The sequence below is a fragment of the Oncorhynchus clarkii genome, chromosome 11 (assembly GCF_045791955.1).
Source record: "Oncorhynchus clarkii lewisi isolate Uvic-CL-2024 chromosome 11, UVic_Ocla_1.0, whole genome shotgun sequence".
Classification (NCBI taxonomy): domain Eukaryota; kingdom Metazoa; phylum Chordata; class Actinopteri; order Salmoniformes; family Salmonidae; genus Oncorhynchus; species Oncorhynchus clarkii.
Window position 1 is genome coordinate 28,045,376 of NC_092157.1, and position 22,035 is coordinate 28,067,410.

The 22,035-nt window shown below is 41.5% G+C and overlaps 1 protein-coding gene across 2 annotated transcripts in view; it reads right to left on the bottom strand.

Annotated features, from left to right (window-relative positions):
• Positions 1 to 19,222, bottom strand: part of LOC139420427 (enhancer of polycomb homolog 1-like) — a 60,529-nt gene extending 41,307 nt beyond the window's left edge. The window contains exon 1 of one of the 2 annotated variants that reach the window (XM_071170549.1): positions 18,950 to 19,222. Coding sequence is in view for 1 of the 2 variants with exons in the window: in XM_071170547.1 (XP_071026648.1) it covers positions 7,604 to 7,756 (153 nt within the window). In the remaining variant the exon portion in view is untranslated. Of the gene's footprint in view, positions 1 to 7,603; positions 8,074 to 18,949 lie in introns of those variants that run through there. The other variant, XM_071170547.1, reaches the window with a different exon arrangement.
• Positions 19,223 to 22,035: the final 2,813 nt, after the last annotated feature.

Genomic DNA, 22,035 nt, shown 5'->3' on the forward strand with positions numbered 1-22,035 from the left:
CTTCAACTGTTTCAACAGTAGAAAAAGTGAAGGATCTTATTCCTATTGATGCCAACTTCATTACGCCACTCCCTAAAATGTAACAAATTACTCATTTGCGCTAATTACACTTACTGGAGTATTGCCAACCTTTGTTTAACCAGGGAAAGAGCTGAGAGTTTACACTTCCTCTTCTAATTATGTGGGGCTCCTGGGCTGCCAATTTGCCTGGGAAAGGATCCCTGGGCAAGAAGAGCTCGAAGACCCCTGTCGTAGCAGTATTAGCTAAGGCAGGTATAACCTGTAGTGTGGATGGTGACAGGGAGAGAAGGACCCTGATAGGAAAGTCCACGATAGCTATGATACAGAAACCTTGCTACAAGAAGCAGCATGCTTGCCTCAGTGCCAGTCTGTTTGTGCCATCACGCCAACTCCTTCTCAATCTTGGTCATGCAAAACAGAGTTGGCATTGACAAGAGTAGAAACCTCTGGAACCAGACTAGCACTACACGACCCTACTGCCATTAAACTACCTGAGACACAGCTATGCCACACTCCTAAAACAGAAGTAAAACATAATGTCACGTAGCCTATTTTCACAGCTGATTCATTCCAATGATTTAATGATCCCTGGATGCACAGGAGGTGACTCCAATAAAAGTTGCCTTGACAACCAAAGTGTGGCCTCCAGCAGGTGTTCAGATTTAAGCTGATTACATGGGTCTCGGTCCAAATTAGTGGATTATATAGGGAATAAGGGTGCCATTTGTGACACAGCCGATGACTCCAAGCTAGTCTTCTCAGTCAGAGCAGTGTAATCAAAAGGTAGAGGTAGGCTTACATTCAATTCAATTACAACTTTCCCCATTTAGTCGATTGTTCGGTCGATAGGCTGTTTGACCTGAGAACTTTAGTCGAGCAGTTGTGAAACAAATAATTGTGGCACATCTTGACTGACACCCGTCTCAGTGGACTAATCCATTGCAGAGAACGTGGGGATGGCACACCAGTATAATTTAATTTTAATTCCCAATCTACAATGCTTGTTTGGTTACTGTAATGTCTGTTGATGCATTCAATATATTATTATTACTTTTAAAGTTCATTGTCAGAGGGGACACGTTTGAAGAGCGCACAACCTAGGCAACACTTGTGAAAAGTTTTGGTTTATTTCATTCCATTTACAAGCGGTCAATTTATTAATTAATTTGTTTGGAGTGCTCCGGTCAATGTTGAGTAAGGACACGCACCTGGTTACGCATTTAAAAAAAAAAAACTTTATTTAACAAGGCGAGTCCATTAAGAACAAATTCTAATTTACAATGACAGCCTACCCCGGCCAAACCCGGACGACACGGCCAATTGTGAGCTGCCCTATGGGACACCCAATCACAATTTACATCCATTGAGAATGACAATAGTTCTCCAATATAGGCTATTTGAAAAATCTTTCCAGCTCTCCCCCTTTCGATAACCACTCTGCGTGTAAGGGGAGAAATTATGCCTGGATATGGTGGATACGTCTTAAAAATAGGCCTACCTGATTACTTATCCTTGCGCAAATACAGCTGTCTGTATGGAGCTCACTGGCATGGGAAACTGAAGGTTCATAACATTTTATATGTTATGTTGCAAGATTGTTAACTTTTGGGGTGGACACAGTTGATAATGTTTCAAGTTCCTTGCAGACAGGCCACACAGTGTATGTTCTACCTGCAGGCTGCAATGTTTTTATTTGTTGAATTTGTGTAGGCTATTTTTACATCGTTGGCAATGGAAGTTAATTTTAGATGTGAATTTTCCTTTAGATTTAGATACAATTTTGATTAACCACATGCCAATGATTGAGATACGAAGACTGTCATGAAGATCGGTTGAAATGGTAAGATAAATTGGCACTGCAAATGGGAAAGGTTGCTGACCCCTGGTGTAGACCATTACTGGCAACTTTGGGAACATAGTGGCAGAATCTGCAAAAGCCAGCAGCAGCATCTGCGAAAGCCAGCAGCAGCGGTGGTTCGGAAACAGTTTTTTCCCCTTCTGGTTAGGCTCCCTGGCTCCCCCTTAGTCATTTGTGTTTTAATTATTGAATCACAGTGTGCTTGAAGCATCAGACAATCTGGCTGTAGCCTACATATTGTTGATTTTATTAAAACATATAGGGCATGTCCATATGGAGAAATACACATGTAAAAATGTTGACCAGACGATTGGTCGAAAGAATAGAGAACTCCTGGTCGACATTTTTTTTTTAAAAAGTCAGTGACAGCCCTAAATTAATTTATTACATTCAATTAAAACTGCCCACACATGCCTGATCAAGGACTAGCTCAGTATTCAAGTAGATCTCTGTACAGATTATAGTAGCCTAATAGTAAATTCTAGTAAAGTAGCAGGTGCACTGAACTCAAATCATGCAGCATCTCAACATTTAAGCAGGGATGTATAAGGCTGTGTGTACTGTGATGTTACCTAGCTAGGTGTAATAATGTTTAGGATCATGAAACACTAGCTCTCAGTCCTTGACATGTTCCTCTTGACGGATTACAAAACTCAAACTGTGCGAGGCAGGCAGGGGTTGGAAATTGTTCACTACATGGGACATAATAGCCAAGCGCTCAAAGGGGATACCTAGTCAGTTGCGCAACGAAATGTGTCTTCTGCATTCAACCCAGCCCATCTGAATCAGAGAAGTGCGAGGCTTAACTGATTTGCGCAAGGGCGGAACTGCAGATTTTTCCACCATGCCGGCTCGGGATTCGAACCAGCGATCGCTTGGTTACTAACCCAGTCCATTCACTAACCAAGTAGCCCAACTGTACAAAGACAAATCCACCACAAGACAATGACAATCAATTTGGTACAGGACAGTAAAGGGAAAAGTTATTATGGACATTATAGATGCAGCCAAACAGTATTGTCAATTTCTTTGTTTCCCTAATTTTCCTACATTTCAAAATTCCACAAACACTGCATAAAACATTGAGCTCAATAAAATATGCATCCTGTTGATTCCGGTATGGTTTCACAATAGCCCGCCAGCCAGAAAGCTTTGCGTTCCAGATTTAAAACCACCAGACCAGTTCCTGGTCAGGAGAAGCTAGCTACCAATCAACCCAGTTTGCCTAAGTCAATCAGCTCCCAGAGTGTGTCCCAAATAGCACCATATTCTTTACATAATGAACTAATTGACCACTAACACTGTGTGCCCTGTTCACAAGTAGTGCACCATAAAGGGAATAGGGTGCCATTTAGGATACAGATCCAGGGTTTCCCCATCCAGTTCCCACTGGTGTAAATGTGGGTCAGACAGTAAAGCAGCCACGCTGCATATCACTTGGGGCCCTGAAGTAAAACAGCCTCTATTTCCCTCGGTCTCTGTCACTCCAGGCAGTTACATAACAGAGAAAGCACAGGACAGAGGGGCTGGTGGGATTCTTCTGATAGTAAAATTAACTGCACCCCCAGTCCCTTCCTGTGTTTGCGTTCACTGAGGCATATCAGCACAAGACACCCCCCTCTGATGCCCTGGTGAGGTCATGAAGAGGCAATAACCCACTGTCTCTCAGACCATAACACAATGCTCAAAATTGGCCACTGGGTTTGTTTTGGATTATAACCCAAAACTGGGTCAAAGTTGTTTTGCATCAAACCCCCTGACAGTGTAAAAATGTGCACACACACAGCATCAGCCTGAACCAGGGGGTGGAACCGGTTCACAGAACAGAACCCCAATTTTTTTTTTGAAGGTACAGAAAGAAATGTAACCTGGAACAAGAGGTCATCCACACTGTTCCTGGAACAGAACTGTTATTTTAAAAGCATGGGAACCGGTTAATAACGTTGTTTTACGCTCCAGGCATTAAAAAAAAAAAAAAAGCCCCCCCCCCAAAAAAAAAACCCGTTAAACAAAGCACCTATGCAAAGCCTTCACTGTCAATCAAATATATTCCAGTGTCTGCCTGCAAGCTGAAAATCTTTGCCGGTGTGTGTTCAGGCTACTTGCGCCTCCCCCTCCGAAGCATAGACTACTGTACTTACGTTACAAGCGTGATTCAGAAGATGGAGATTTTTTAATTAGAGTGAAGAATGGATTAACATTTCCAATGCTAGTTAAGGATAGTATAGGTATAGTTCACATTTCACGTTAGATTTATTAACTACAAAAAGGTAAGACGTGTTTTTAATTCTGGTGCCGGTCTGCACACAGGCTTGTTAGCTAGCGAGCTCAAAGGATATTCAAAGTTCCCCCCTAGGTATTATTCTGTTGACCTAAGTCAGATAATGCATGTCATAAGATGCACCGCGCTTCAAGCCTCCTCAATCCACTCACTCGCTCTCCACCCGCAAAATTTCAGTTGCATCTTGCACCATAGGTGGCACTTGTCTGTCCATCACGCATGTAAAGAACTCGCTTACCTGCTCGAGCAGCACTGATCAGTGAAGTCATTTAATGTGCTAAATGTTTAAAAAAAAACTTGATTACAAGTTTTAAAAAAGAACGATAAAAACGGTACTTTGTGGGGTTTCGCACGGGTTTAAAAATGTATTTTACCGGTCGGAAACGCGAAACGAAAAAAAAAACAAAAGGTCCTGTTCAGAACGAAGCGCTGGAAGATCATGTTGGTTCCAACCCCTGGCCTGAACACTCAGATCTTGCTATATTACATTCAGGAGTCTGGGCTTCACTATACCCATAGATTGCTACTTCATTCCATAGCTACCTATCTAATATCTAGCAGCACTCCTACTCTGAGATGCTTTATGAACACTGGCACTGGATTCTAAAATGCTTGTTTTCTGTCAGCTGTAGTCAGCTTGAATGAAGAATTAGACTATGGTCAAACTTCCAACAACAGACCCCATATCTCTCCTTACTCCTGTCACATGGCTAAGAAAAGCTTATGCGCATGCTTCTGAACTAGAAAAGACAGACACGCTTATTTTTCTGTTCATAATCAAAATGATTGACTAGTAGTTAGTGTTGCACGGTATACCGAAACTTAGATACCTTTGAGACTATAACATGAAAAACAGTTTGGTACTAGAATTTGTCTTGTTTCTGTTAAATGTGTCTCACGTCACACAGATTGAGAGGATCGAGTCGCTAGTAATATGTCTGAATCTTCTCAAGGGGGAAGTAGTAAGCTCGCTAGTTGTGCTTCTGCATGCAGCTGACAGCACAAGCCACTTGAGAAGCAAGAGAGAGAAAATGCTGACAGCATGGCCAAACGAAAACATCATATACCTCCACGGCCGCAGCTTGTTGACAAAACTGGCTCCAGAGGCGATCTATGGGAATACTGTGCTTACAGAGCAGATGAGGACCAGTCCACCGAAACAACTATGCAAAAAGTGTTACAAAGCACTGCAGCGCAAGGAAGGTTCAGTTGCAAACGACAAACTATTTTAACACGTGACATTTGCATTAGTTTGACACAAGAGTAAAAATGTATTCCTGTCAACAAAATTCCCATACTGCTATAGTTCTATAACCCTGGAACTTTCCTGTCCCATCCCAATTCTGCAGCATTGCATTAAGTGGAAACCAAAATGTTTCACTGGGCAAGCCTCGTTGCAGCTAGATGTTAAGAGTCACGACGGGACAATTTTAGCTCATCCAAATCCTGCCACGTTAATTCTCCTAACCTGAAAAAGTCATGTCTGCTGGTCAAAAGCGGCAGAAATGCCCTGAGAACAGTTTTGGTTTCCACTAATGCAATACAGCTGCTCTGAGTAGTCATAGCAACTGCTCCATTTTGCTGCTCAGGAGACAGTTGCCTGTACACAGCTGATAAACACATTACGAGATTTTGGCAATGACGACAGCCCTTGTACTTACTGAAGAGTCGGATGAACTCATGGATATTGGACATGTGTAATTGTGTGCGTCTCCGTGTGCATCGAAGGTAAAGTAGTAAATGACTACAACATGGTGCGAGGTGAGCGTGTGTGCTGACTGAAGGAAATGTTATAATTTAAATAAATAAGCAGAAATCGCCCTTTCCCTGGTTGCTAAAATAGTTCACTTAAATGTCAGTTTGTGTGACAAAACAAAGTTGTGTAGAGAATCACTGTACCCTTTTCCATAACCAAAAACATTATTTTCAGCTGTTTGAAGCTGGTTTACAAAAGAAAACCAGTAACGGGAAAGAGCAGAGCTATTGCTTCTTAGACTTGCTTTCAATGAGAATGAAAGATCTATACCAATCATGCCGGAATCCTACGTGTCAGAGAGTCCTGTTACTATGTCAACCTCTAATTTGCATAGTAACATTCTACTATCAACTAAATGTAAAGTGCTCATGAGCGACAACGACATGAACATATATTCAGCCTGACATTCACATGATCCTGATATGATTACAACCCAAAATGAATGTGACATGCACTCATAAGTTAGCTATGACAGCAATATATTTAGACTACTTCGCTTTTGTCTGGTCTTGCTAGCAGTAGCCACTAGCCAGCCAGCAGCCCTGGGTGGAGCGTTGCAGCCTGGAAATCATTATGCTGTGTAAAATCCATCATATGGTGTGTAGACTACTGCAATATAGAAGTTTCAGAAATTAGCTTCAACGTGTTGTCATTTTGGAACTAAACTATTCATTTAATACATTCAATTATTTAGCTGTAATGAATCATAGGTATAATGTATAGCAGTTGACCCAATAAGGTCATAGATGAGCAAATTAACCGATATGTATCAAATTACATTTTAAAACAGTTTAGATTTCAATTGTATGCTTCGAGTCTCCGATATGGTTTTGCACAAGAAACATTGATGATATTCCCTTACAAAAAAAGAAGTGCATTAACACTGCAGAATGCAGCAAATACTGCTTCCAATATATACATTTTTTACTGCAGTAATTTTGCTGTGTATCTGCATTACACTGTAGTTATTCTGTAATTACTGCGTCCAAAACCAGTTACTACACGTACTGCAGTTTCAAAACAGAAATCTATTTTTGTAAAGGTAATATGAAGTTATTTTTTTTAAAGGAATTGAAAATACTATAAGATTGAACAATGTGTAAAAAAATAAATCGGTGGTTATTCTGACTTCAGCTAATACCCTCTTTTTTTGTTGCCGTGGTATCGTTTCGGTATAGAGTATCGTGATACCAAACCTGGTATAGTATCGTGACAACACTGCTACTAGTGACACTTCCAGACACGAACATGGTCGGTTTTAACGATCTGTCCAAATGTGTTGCACATTCAAAACATGTCGACTCAATGTCTCCCCCTGGTATTTGTTCATGGTAAGGGCACCACTTCAAAGCCCATCCCCAGCAGTCTTTGGCAAAGTGAAAGTCAACAAAATGGCGGATGCGAAACGAATCACGTGACCCCTTTGTGCTTTCCAATACAATTCCATTTGAAATAAGTGGACACAACACGGCTAACGAACCCAAATTCGAAACAATACACGGTTAGGATTAGATTAACGGAAAAATTTAGGTGTAACACGCAAATTACGTCGCTATCTACCGTGTTCACGGTAAACCGATATGGCCGCCATTTTGTGCAAAGTTGCGCAGGCAAGGTAGCGACGCCCCCCATATTGTGAAAATGTGGAATACACATCAAATATGAATCTGCCAGCGATAAAACATACCGATTCTTCCTCTTTCTCCATCCCAGTTGGCATTTGCGGTACTGCCCGATTGATAGAGGCATATTCGTGCAGGTCTGGCAAGTCCTCGCAGCGAAAGACGGGTAGAGGCTTGGTAGCGTCCAGCGCCCGTGCCCGAAACGACAATTTACTCATGTTTTTTTATAATGTAAGATTCAGCATTAATCTAACCGATAACCTAAGGTTCACAACAGTACTGCTTTGAGTTCTCATGGATGGATCTGCGATGTTCGCCAGAAGTCAACCGTTCGATTGGTAGTAGGGTAGGTATATGGAGATGCGAACGGAGCCGGGAAGGCCCGGGTTTTGATCGCTCTCTGTCGGTCTCTTTTTTCCGAGGCTCCGCTCTCCCTGGTTCAATACGCCATGGCCAACATGGCGGACATTACAAACTCTAGCAGCTCCTAGCGGCCCAACCCCCGGTCACACAACAGCCATTCCCACACGGTTTTGCACGCGTGCGCGCTCGCGGAGCCCAGGGGAGGGGGTGCTGGGGGGAGGGGAGTACTCTCACGTTCCCACCGTAAAAACTGACGGAATGAATATTCACATACTAGGAGAGGCAGCTGCAAACCAGTGCGCGCTACTGGCGAACGAAATCACTTGCTGTAAATGTGTGTTTTTTATTCTACAGCACAGGGCGACAGACTGGCCTGGCGCGATTATTAATAGTTTGCACAAAACGCAGCCCCCCCCCCCCCCAAAAAAAACAACCTGGAATACAATAACTTAATTTGAACTGTAAAATAAAATAAAGCAACTGACAGTTTGTATAATGATACGCTGCACGAACTCTAGATGGGCTACTTGAATAGTTAGTTGTATGTTGGATGGATAGTCGTATACAAGTGCAGCAGACTGTTGTGAAAATCATTTGCTAACTAAATATGAAAATAAAATCACGAATCAGTGTACCAAAGAGGAGCTAACTAATTTTATGGGGCCCATTTCTTAGTCAATGTCGCCCTCTTGTGGCATAACCTAAGAGTACTGCGCAGTGTTGGTTTTTTCCTACTTCAACCGATCTTCCCCCAAAATGTTTTATTTAACCCTAATTTTACCAGGTAAATTGACTGACAACACATTATCATTTACAGCAACGACAAGGGGGACAGTTACTGGGGAGAGGAAGGGGGATGAATGAGCCAACTGTAAGCTAGGGATGATTAGGTGACCGTGATGGTATGAAGGCCAGATTGGAAATTTAGCCAGGACACAAGAGGTTAACACCTCTACTCTTACAATAAGTGCCATGAGATCTTTAGTGACTACAGAGAGTCAGGACACCCGTTTAACATCCCACCTGAAAGATGCCGCCGCCCCCCCGGCCGGCCACATTTAGAGGAGGTATGACATCGCGTCAGTGTGACTCAAATAGTTACACACACAACAAGTCCTCGTTATCAGAGTTCCACCTGCAACTGGACACACATTTTTTTAAGACACTGGTGCCATCTGAATTGAGAACAAAGAAAGTAAAGGTTAATCCAAAATATCCTGATTATTGCTAGCAACATTATGCTCAACCTTAAACACAAGCTTTGCCGCTAAGGTTAGAGTTCATTTGGTGATCAGAAGATAGGTTTGGGCCTGCATCCTAGAGTGCTACTGGACCTGAAAGCACATGCTCCAACCTAGCTCTCAAACCCTTCTCTCCATAGGGTTTCAGTGGTTACCTTCGCACACAGCTGGCTCAGTGTGAAGTACAATTTCGACCCCCTCGTTTTAACATTTAAGGTCTTGCAGTCATCCTATTTCCCAAGTAAAAATAGCCTATGACCAAAACCCATAATATTTGTACACTATTAAAATCCTCAGAATAAGAAATTGTATCTTGGGTGGGGAGCTTACATTCATGACCTTGCCTTGATTGACAGCTGTTTGAAACTCCCTTGTGGTCATTGCCAGGTAACAAGGTAAACAATGGGCCACGTCATTCCGAGCCTAAATAGTATGTATTCCTCAACCCATTTTCTCTGCAAAATGTTCTGAGTTGATCATGGACTGTTGGATATCAGACAAACAGCAGCAATACACAATTGCATTTCTATTGTTTTGTAAATATATTACAGAATATAGTTCACCGATACACTTCCTCACAACAATTTATAAAGCCTGAATCACCTTAGAAGCTTAGACGTAAGGGAATGTACATGAAAAACAGCATACAATAAGTGTACTGGACTATTTATTGGTGCCTCTGCATTAGCATTATAAATGACTATATTCAGAATTGTATGAATTGATCAGACATTTGATCATTTACAATAGGCTAGCATATCCAAAATATTGATCAACATGAAAACTTGAGAAAAAAGTGAGAAATTTGACATAAAAATATAATTACAGTCATAAACCTAGTATAGTCACCCTGCCGCCCTTGTGTCCCTACAGTGCGCAGGACCCACTAATTTATTCAATTTGTAACTCAAATCTCCAGTCCGAATGCTTGACAAATTATATAAAAAGTAACAAAATGATGTGATGTCAAGTAAAGTGAACTACTAAGGCTTTAGGAAATGCAACCAACTACAAAGATTGATGGGGAGAGGAGGGGGACCCATGTACCCCGCTTCAATCAAGCAGGCGTCAGTCACCCACTTGGCTTCAGTCACCCCCTCAAGACTGAAGCGGGAGACAAATCCAGCTATGGCCTCCTTGTCAGGCCTCTTACACTGGGGAGATAGCTCGCACAGCTTCCCCACATACGGCGCTGGATCAAGGGGGACATTGATCCAAGATGAGATCCAGGAGCCTGTCTGCGTAGCCTGTAATGTTTTTGAAAAGGCAAATGTTTGTTAAATATGTACTGAATTTAAATGTTCTGATTTATGATGCTATCAATTTGTTAATGTAGAAATCTCATTCTACAATGTGTTTTCTTGTGTTTTCAAGTGCTGAAATTGAAATATGCAATATTTGTTCAGGCACTTTTGTGAAACTTTTCAATGTTTGTATGTGGAATTTCTGTGTGCCTGAAATGCACAATTAATGCAGATTTGATATGAATAAATGACTTACAGAATGTTGGGTCTGTCTTCACAGAATATCCTTCTTTGCCTTGGGAAAGCTGTTTTTGTATTACAGCATTCCTCCTGTGATGGTTGCCTGGGAAGCTGTGCAGACAGACAGTATATTTTGAATAAAAAAAATAATGTATTTCATTAGTTTGATGACAGTGGCAAGACAAAAAGGAGATATAGTGAAATAAACTCCCCCCCCCCCCAATCATCATGATTAGACCCAATGACACAAGCTACATCAACTGCAAGACAACCCACACAAGAATGGTAAATGGTAAAGCACCCTTTACTGGTTCTAACAGCTGACCAATCAGCTTGCTGCCGAGGCTTAGCAAACTTTAGGAAAAGTTGTTTGACCAGATAAAATGCTATTTCTCCAAACAAATGAACAATAGACTTTCAGCATGCTTATAGAGAACGGCACTGACACAAATTACTGATTGGTTGAAAGAAATTGTTAAAAACATTGTGGGAGCCGTACTGATAGATTTCAGTGCAGCCCTTGATATTATTGACCATAACGAGTTGTTGAAAAAAAAAAAAACTTGTTATGGCTATTCAACCTCAGCTCAATCTATATGGCATTATTTAATGGAAGCGTCTCTAATGTTCAACATATAAAGTGTGGTACCGCAGGGCAGCTCTCTTGGCCCGCTACTCTTTTCTATTTTTATTAATGACCTACCACGGGCATTAAAACAAAGCCTGTGTGTCTATGTATGCGGATGATTCAATGCTATACGCGTCAGCAACCACAGCTAGTGAAATCACTGCAACCCTAAACAGAGTTGCATCAGTTTTAGAATGGAGGAGCTATTTTTATTTCTCAATCTCAACTTGTAAAGCGCACCTCCCATTCGGATGCATAGGCTATAGCCTGTCAACCGTTGACTATCAGCGCGTCACCTACCACTTTGCAATGTGAGCTTGAGGCAGTATAATTGTTTGAAACCTGAACGTTTTACTTTAAATAATGAGGTGTCTTACCTTGCTTAAAAGTAGCCTTGTGGAAATCGACCCATAGAAACTTGGGAGGCAATTATTTCATAAAGACTTCCACATGCCATTAACCAGCCATTTTCTCCTGTTCTATAGGCTTGCACTTGTTGCAAGTTTCCATGAAGCTCTTAATGAACAATGTCCGGTCTTTGTATGCATGCATAGTATCAGAGAGTTAGAGGCGAAGCGCAAGGTTTTACTCCCGCCAAAATAAGTCCAATGTGTTTCTATGGGCTTATTTTGGGCATAAGCTTGTCGCCTGCCTTCCCACATTGGGACTACTCCTATTGTTAGGGGGAAAACATACGCATCTTGTCATTACATACAGATCTATGATAGTGTTTTATGTTGGTCACGCCATTTAACTGTTTGGAAAAAATGTAACCGTTTATTGACCGGTTAATGAGGGTCAGTTAGTCGGCAACAAAATTGATCGAAATTTGCATATTGAATAGTTTTACACAGATGTGGAGAGGTCTGTCTGTGATAAATAGATGCTCTGCTTTTTGACACCACACAATGCAAGTCCTGCAGGCTCTAGTTTTATCTTATCTTCATTATTGGCCAGTCATATAGACAGGTGCTGCAAAGGACCTCAAAAAACTGCAGCTGGCCCAGAACAGAGTAGCACATCTTGCTCGTCACCGTAATCAGAGGGCTAATATCAATACTATGCATGCCAGTCTCACTTTGTTAAAAGTAGAGGAGAGTGACTGCATTTCTTATTTTTATAAGAAACATTGTGTTAAATTCCAAATTGTTTACATAGGCAACTTACACACAGCTCTGACACACACGTAACCCGCCAGACATGCCACCAGGGGTCTTTTTCCAGTTCACAAATCCAGAACAAATTCAAGAAAATATACAGTATTATATATTGCCATGATTGCATGGAACTCCATCTCAGATTGTTCAAGTGAACAGCAACCCTGGTTTAAAAAACCTGAATGCAACACCTCCCGGCATAACTCTTCTCCCCTACTTGACCTACATATTTAGTGTGTAAGTACTGATACGTAGGCTGTGTGACATTTTAATTGTATGTAGTTCTGTCCTTGAGCTGTTCTTGTCTATTAATGTTCTGTATAATGTCAGGTTCCATGTGGACACCAGGAAAAGTAGCTTCAGCAACAGCTAATGAAGATCCTAATAAAATACCAAATGGAATGGAAAAACTGATTTTCAGCACTGTCTGTGTGCTGGCAGATCTAAGACTCAGTGTAGGGGGCTTAGGGATAGAATACATGTAAAAAAAACTTACTATAGGCGTGTCAAAGAAAATATACCGTTCACAAGTCAAAACAGCCACCGTTGAATGATCTAACATCTCCCAAATGTTGGCTACCGTGTCAGACTCATCAAACTCTGATACTTACATTATGGTCAGTGCTTGCAAGATCCACTGTGAATGATGGTATAGCATCCATCTTCAGGATTAGCTTCCTGGCAAGACCCATTGAATGTTTTCCACAATTAATAAATCAACTTTACCCAAAATGTGAACTGCACACACATTATATGGTCGTAATTTTCAGTGCAGTCTGTCCACCCCAAATGAAAAGCAGCCACTGCTCTCGGATGTCTTCATTCTTCGAAAAATTGTGTAAGGTTAATTTCACACTTCGGCATACAGTCGGTGTACTTTTACCGGCACGCTGGTAAGCAGCTTGTTAACTAACAATCACACCACAGATGAAAGGTTACCAGTACGCTCTGCTTCAGCTAGCTACTAGTAGATAAAGCCAAAGCAAGGTGTAGGTGCACATGATGGTTAAGGCTATACATACAGTACCAGTTAAAAAAGTTTGGATACACCTACTCATTCAAGGGTTTATTTTAACAAAACAATATTCTTCAAAGTAGCCACCCTTTGCCTTGACAGTTTTGCACTCTTGGCATTCTCTCAACCAGCTTCATGAGGTAGTCCCCTGGAATGCTTTTCAATTAACAGGTGTGCCTTGTTAAAAGTTAATTTGTGGAATTGATTTCCTTCTTAATGCGTTTCAGCCAATCAGTTGGGTTGTGGCAAGATCGGTTGGTACACAGAAGATGGTATTTTACCAAAAAGGACAAAGTCCATATTATGGCAAGAACAGCTTAAATAAGCAAAGAGAAATGACAGTTCATCATTACTTTAAGACATGAAGGTCAATCAATCCAGAAAATTAAGAACTTTGAATGTTTCTTCAAGTGCAAAAGCCATCAAGCGCTATGATGAAATAGGCTCTCATAAGGACCCCCACAGGGAAGGAAGACCCAGAGTTACATCTGCTGCAGAGGATAAATTCACTAGAGTTAACTGCACCTCAGATTACAGCACCAAATAAATGTTTCAGAGTTCAAGTAACAGACATCAACTGTTCAGAGGAGACTGCGTGAATCAGGCCTTCATGGTCGATTTGCTGCAAAGAAATCACTAAAGGACACCAATAATAAGAAGAGACTTGCTTGGGCCAAGAAACACGAGCAACAGACTTTAGGCTTTGGTCTGAGTCCAAATGTGTGATTTTTGGTTCCAACCACAGTGTCTTTATGAGATGCAGAGTAGGTGAACGAATGATCTCTGCATGTGTGGGTCCCACCGTGAAGCATGGAGGAGATTTGATGGTGTAGGGGTTCTTTGCTGGTGACACTGTCAGTAATTTAATTAGAATTCAAGGCACACTTAACCAGCATGGCTACCACAGCATTCTGCAGTGAAACGCCATCCCATCTGGTTAGCAAGTAGTGTAACTATAATTTGTTTTTGGCCTCCAATCACCCAACCTCAACCCAATTGAGATGGTTTGGGATGAGTTGAACCGCAGAGTGAAGGAAAAGCAGACAACAAGTGCTCAGCATATGTGGGAATTCCTCCAAAATGGTTGGAAAAGCATTCCAGGTGAAGCTGGTTGAGAGAATGCCAAGAGTGTGCATAGTTGTTATCAAGACAAAAGGTGGCTACTTTGAAGAATCTAAAATATATTTAGATTTGTTTAACACTTTTTTTGGTTACTACATGATTCCATGTGTTATTTCATAGTTTTGATGTCTTCACTATTATTCTACAATGTAGAAAATAGTACAAAGAAAGAAAAACCCTTGACTGAGTAGGTGTCCAAACTTCTGACTGGTACTGTATTTAAATTTAGGTAAGGTAATATGATGCTAGCATTGGTGTATTACATTTCCAGTTTATGTGACGTTGTATAAGCTGGAAGTAAATCCATAGTAATGCCTGCCTCCTGAATCTAAGTGTTTGACTTGGGGAGGGGGACCAGTAACTTTATGATCCATCCTGATCAATGTACCACTAACTGGTTTCATTAAAATATGATTCAATTTTATGAAAAACATGATTTTCAGTGTTCAGGTTCTTAAAAACACAGGGAAATGTTTATTTTTTTAAACATTTATTTAACTACGCAAGTCAGTTAAGAACAAATTATTATTTTACAATGACGGCCTACCCCAGTCAAACCCTCCCCTAACCTGGACGATGCTGGACCAATTGTGCACCACCCTATGGGACTCCGATCACAGCCAGTTGTGATAAAGCCCGGGATCGAACCAGGGTCTGTAGTGACTAGTCTAGCACTGAGATGCAGTGCCTTAGTTTATGGCTCCCGAGTGGCTCAGCAGTCTATCTATAACCTGGGGTATTCTGAAGGCAGTGGTATTGAGGTTGGATGATGATGAAGACCAATAAAAGAACATCAATATAACGAACTGTATTCATTAGGCCTATAACGGCATATAAGTGCATTCGGAAATTATTCAGATCCCTTGACTTTACACATTTTGTTACGTTACAGGCTTATTCTAAAATGTTTAAATAAATAAAAATCCCCAGAGATCTAAACACAATACCCCAGAGGCTTAGAAAATGTTGCAAATGTATTAAATAAAAATACAGAAATACCCTATTTATATAAGTATTCAGACCCTTTGCTATGAGACTTGAAATTGAGCTCAGGTGCACCCTTGAGTTTATAAACTTGGTTGCAGTCCACCTGTGGTAAAGGCATGCACCTGTGTTTATGAGGTCCCACAGTTAAAAGTGCACGTCAGAGCAAAAATCAAGCCACGAGGTCGATTGGATTCAGGTCTGGGGAACGGGCGGGCCAGTCCATAGCATCAAAGCCTTCCTCTTGCAGGTACTGCTGACACACTCCAGCCACATGAGGTCTAGCATTGTCTTGCATTAGGAGGAACCCAGGGCCAACCGCACCAGCATATGGTCTCACAAGGGGTCTGAGGATCTCACCTCGGTACCTAATGGCAGTCAGGCGACCTCTGGCGAGCACATGGAGGGCTGTGCGGCCCCCCAAAGAAATGCCACCCCACACCATGACTGACCCACCGCCAAACCGGTCATGCTGGAGGATGTTGCAGGCAGCAGAAGGTTCTCCACGGCGTCTCCAGACTGTCACATGTGCTCAGTGTGAACCTGCTTTCATCTGTGAAGAGCACAGGGCGCCAGTGGTGAATTTGCCAATCTTGGGTGTTCTCTGGTAAATGCCAAACGTCCTGCACGGTGTTGGGCTGTAAGCACAACCCCCACCTGTGGACGTCGGGCCCTCATACCACCCTCATGGAGTCTGTTTCTGACCGTTTGAGCAGACACATGCACATTTGTGGCCTGCTGGAGGTCATTTTGCAGGGCTCTGGCAGTGCTCCTCCTTGCACAAAAACGGAGGTAGCGGTCCTGCTGCTGGGTTGTTGCCCTCCTACGGCCTCCTCCACATCTCCTGATGTACTGGCCTGTCTCCTGGTAGCACCTCCACGCTCTGGACACTACGCTGACAGACACAGCAAACCTTCTTGCCACAGCTCGCATTGATGTGCCATCCTGGATGAGCTGCACTACCTGAGCCACTTGTGTGGGTTGTAGACTCCGTCTCATGCTACCACTAGAGTGAAAGCACCGCCAGCATTCAAAAGTGACCAAAACATCAGCCAGGAAGCATAGGAACTGAGAAGTGGTCTGTGGTTATCACCTGCAGAACCACTCCTTTATTGGGGGTGTCTTGCTAATTGCCTATAATTTCCACCTGTTGTCTATGCCATTTGCACAACAGCATGTGACATTTATTGTCAATCAGTGTTGCTTCCTAAGTGGACAGTTTGATTTCACAGAAGTGTGATTGACTTGGAGTTACATTGTGTTGTTTAAGTGTTCCCTTTATTTTTTTTGAGCAGTGTAGTTAGCTAGCTAACTATAGCAACTGAAAGAGATGCAGTTTTGCAATGTTTTTGGAGAAGAACATTGTTTGCATCCATGAGCTAGCTAGCTTTATACATTTTTTTACCAGCACTGTAGGTCCACGAGACAACTTTACCAGCATCATAGCTTACGATGAATCATTGTGACATGAAATACGAATGATAGTGTAATCAATCTGTAATAATTACGTAAAAATGTATGAACGCGTTAAATTATGTGATGTGCAGCCATATTCAAGTCCTGATTGGCCATAGTGTTATTTGACACGTCAAATAGGGCCATCCATAGAAATCCTGGTTGAGAATGAAACAACTTAACAAATGAACAACGAAATAGCACAGCAAGTAAGCGAAATAAATAGGTTTCGGTTATGTCTTACTGGTAATGGGGACAAACGTAAATTCCAACAAAATAACATTTTGGTCAGTGTGGTGTGTGTAACCTGTATTTAACTAGGCAAGTCAATTAAGAACAAATTCTTATTTACAATGACAGCCGGGACGACGCAGGGCCAACTGTAATACGCCCATGGGACTCCCAATCACGGCCGGATGTGACACAGTCTGGATTCGAACCAGGGACTGTAGTGACGCCTCTTGCACTGAGATGCAGTGCCGTAGACCGCTGCGTCCATGTGTGTGTGTTAACTATTTAACTGTACTAGAATGGGCAATGGTGTAGGAACATCCCAAGGATACCAGATAGCTATTGACCCTACAGTTACTAGCTAGATTTCATGTAGCCAAGCCATGTGCATGAGTAGCCACTAGCCAGTCAATGAGAGAGCAACAGCACATATAGAACAATGACCCAGATAGTTCACTATGTAGAAATCTGACGCATCCCGTTGGCGTTTCCACTCAACACCAAATATGGTGATGAAAGGATGCCCAGTGGGCAGCAGTGGGAGAAGATTGGGCAAGATGGATTTTGGCCGACATTCTGCAAATGTTCTCATCCATGAAACATTTGATCTCAATACAGCTTTGTTACGAACAGAATGGACTAAGTTTTGTAGACTTTACCCTTTGCCTAAGTATATTGCGTTGTTTAAGAGCACAAGGGCGAATTGAGTTACTGCAAATGCGCATTTCAGAGTAGACGTTCTCGAACGGAAATATGCAAATACATGCTAGAATGCGCCAATAGGATTTTGCTAGCTCGCTCTTGGCTCTGCCCACCTTGCTTGTTTGCCCACTATGATTCATTTCCTGAATTGGTAACGACAAGCAGTGAGACGTCTGCCTACCTTAGGTTAGTTGAAAAAAATATTTGGCAACAGAGCCTCCACAAATAGTCGACGACAACCCGCCCTCAATGATGGCCAAGAAAATGTAAACTGAACGAAGGTTACTTTGCTGTCGATAATAAAACTGCGGAAAGAGAGAAGACCATTTGAGGAAATGAGCTGGCCGCAACCAGATTCCAGACAAGTGGGAATCAAATGTACCAAACGTTTCAGTTAGTTAGAGACGGACACAAAAATGGTTGTTACAACATTAACTAGCTAAAGTTAGCTAGTGAGATTTGCGCTTTGGTCGCTTGACTTGGTTACAAATGGTTGGCTAATTTGTAACTAGCTTAAATTAGCGGTCATCAAAAAGTACGTTAGTTAGCTGTTGACTAGCAAACAGCACAGTAGCCAGCCAACTTCTTGTAGAGTTCCACCCACTATAAAATCTGCTTTTACGAATTATTTTTCAGTGCTTGCCCTCAGTGAATATGGTCAGGCAGATGTTGGGGCAGCGTTAACGTTAGTTACTGAAATTATCAAATAGTTTTCCTCAAGAACGAGAGCGGTTGCTAGCAGGTAGCTAACGTTAATTATTTAACGTTATAGCTACAACATTAACGTATATAGAATGAAAAGTGTACGTAACTGGCTAGATTATGGTGAAGGACATTTTATTATTTTACACCAACAAGTTGTATTTAAAACGAGGGTTGTGATTTAAAACGGCATGGGCGTCGATTGTCTCGGCGACGTCTAATTGTATTGGTTAACTACATTCAAAAACGTAAATGATTAAAATGTGTTACTCAACGTAGCTAGAATAGTTACTGGGTCTAAAAGACAAAACAAGAACATTTACTTACCAGGGAGGATGATAACTAGTCGACATGACGAATATTCCAGCTAGCAATAGCGTACTTAGCTAGCGAACGTTATCCATTGCAAACCGCGCATACATAGTTCTTGCTGGGTTGGTACTGCTATCTTGCTGGCTAGCACGCAATCCACAAACACTATGCGGTATTTAGAATGAAGCAACATTTTATGTGTGGTGTTTGCTGTCAACGTCGGGTAACTTACTCGAAAGGGATAACTAGCTAGCTGTAGCAAAAAATCAGTTCACCCAAAAGGTTACTTACAGCTGACCAAGCCATAACTTTGCAATGGCAAACAGACTGTTTGTGATTGGTCAGCGAGTGTCACCAATCACCTGTAGAGAGCTAGGGGACAATGAGCTCACTGGTTAGTTTACTTCGAAGGACTGAGTAAAAACCAACAAAAAACTGGTAGAAAGGGTCAGATATCAGAATAATTTTATATTAAAATTAAAGTCAATCGTAAAACTGTGAAATGACCAAATTAATTGTTGTACTTTTATATTTTAAACATTTATGGCACATCTGATGTAAATTTCCTTCAATGGGGCTAGACTGTGTACATGGGTCATCTGACCCGATAATATGGATTTATTGTGGAAGAGTATTATTGGAGAGGTAGTGTAGTGTAGACACATTGATCATATACCAGACATACACAGTGACAACATTCCTTCTGAAATAGATTTTTTGCAGTGTGATGCAAGGGAAAGGAGGGGGAGGAGATCTGTCCTGCTTTCATCTGTTTCTGCCTCCCTTTGGATGGGCTAATTAATTCCCATCAGCCACAGATGAGAGTTTTGATTATATTTATTTGACCATTTTAAAACAATACAACTACACATGTGGATATGGCACTATGCCATTCAAATAATCGAGGATGACATAAAACATTAAACAAATACTTATATTCATTGTGGCCCTCATGTAAATACATGAAAACAAAATATACAGAAGATTATCACATGAAAACAAAATACATCTCGTCAATAGGGAGGAAACCGTAAAACAAATAAAATAGATTACCAAGTAACGTTCTGGAAACAATTATACTTTATTTAAGCCTGTGCAGTTTTAAAGCATTTTGCCCATAAACCATTTCTTAAGCTTTATCTTAAAACTCCCTATTGTAGGGATGGATTTTATATGGTTTGGTACCCCATTCCATTCCTCTGCACCAGTGTTAAGTAAATAGCTTTTTCCAGCCATGCTCCTATAGCACAGGAGTCTGATATGAGCAACACTGGCTCTGGTGTGATGGCTATGAGAGTCTAATGAAATTAAAATAACCAGACAGGTAACTGCGGGCAAGGTCATGTATAACTTAAAAAAACATCAACAGTTTGATTTGCACCACCCGGAGATCAACTGGAAGCCAGTTCAGTTCCTTGAAATTATTAGGACCAATGTCCGTCCTAGGGCTGAGCATGAGCATAATTCTCATTAGTTTGATTAGGGCCATTTAAATTTGTACTTAAGATGTTTTGTTATGCCTCTGAAACATGCGATACAAGCATAGTCATAGTGGATCAGATATATTGCCAGGGTCCTCATAGTATCTGTATCAAGGAACTTGGCTACCCTTGCTAGAAACATTTTCCTGTAGTGAACCTTCCCAATGACTTTCAGAGCCATGAGTTCACCTGTCATGTGTTGGTCCAGTTCACATCCAAAGTATGTAGCAGAGCATTTTTCCTTCAGCTCTACACCATTACACTTGACCAAGAAGTTGGAAGAGTTTCTCACTTTGTGTTGAGAACCAAAAGGGATACATTCTGTCTTTCCTAAATGCAGAGACAGTTTGCTGTTGGATAACCACTTACTGACTTTAGTCAGTTTGATGCCTAGGGTCTTTTCAACAATATCCTTTTTCTTATGTAAAATCAAGAGGGCAGAATCATCCCAGAACAGAGGGCATGAACAGGCAGAGTCCATATAATTTATGTAGAGCAAAGAAAGCAAAGGCTCCAAAATGCTCCCCTGGGCGATACCACCATTTATCTCCTTAGCATCAGACAGTGTCCAGCCCACATCCACCCTTTGGACCCTATCAATTAAGTATGACCACCCATAATAAGGAGTCGGTGCAAAACCAATTGCTCTCAGTTTGTACAACAAAATATTATGGTTCACAGTATCAAATGCTTTTTGTAGGTCAAGCATAACAATACAACAGACGTTGCCCATGTCAATGACTTGCTTGATAAAATCTGTCATTTATATTAAACAAGTATCAGTAGAATAGGATTGTCTAAAACTGGACTGAAGGTCATATAAAATGTTATGGTCATCAATGTACTTTATGATCTGTTCATGGAGTGCTCTTTCTAAAACCTTTAACAACAAGCTCAAGATTGACACTGGTCTGTAGTTCCCTTGTTCAACTTTGCTTCCTTTCTTGTATAAAGGAACAACTCTTGCATGTTTCAACTCTGGTGGTACCTTTCCATGTTGAATGGAAAGATTGATGATGTGTGTTACATAAGGTCCAAAATGATCAGCAGCGTCACTGAGGAATCTAGCTGGGATGTTATCGAGTCCTGTGGCTTTCTGTTTGTCTAGATCTTTAAGCATCTGAAGTTGAAACCTGGGAAAACGCAAACTGTCCTTTGGAGATGCCCTTAGCTGAATAACAGGTGGTTGATGGTGGTTTCCATGGAGGATGGTTTCCAAAGGTGCCAGAGCATTCTGGGAGTTTGTCAAAAAGGTTGCTGGCAATAGTGGGGAAAAACTCATTAAATGATCACTCACCTGTGCTCTGTCAAAGGTTACAGTACCATTGATGTTCAGTCCAAAGTTGTTTGACTTTGTTTTGGGCTTGTTGCTACTGCCTAGGTCGTTGAAAATCTTCCAGAGGTCCCTGGGGTCGTTTTTATTGTCCTGGGCCCTCATTTATCAATGTTGCGTACGAACACGTAAACCATGCGTGCGATCATTTCTAAGCAAAGTGTGGGATTTATCAATTTGTACTTATACTTGAGAATGTGTGTAAATTTAAGCACACCTCGGACCATGAGTACGCACAGCACCTTGTGGTAGAAAAGTCTAACTGCTTATGAAATACCACCCACCAA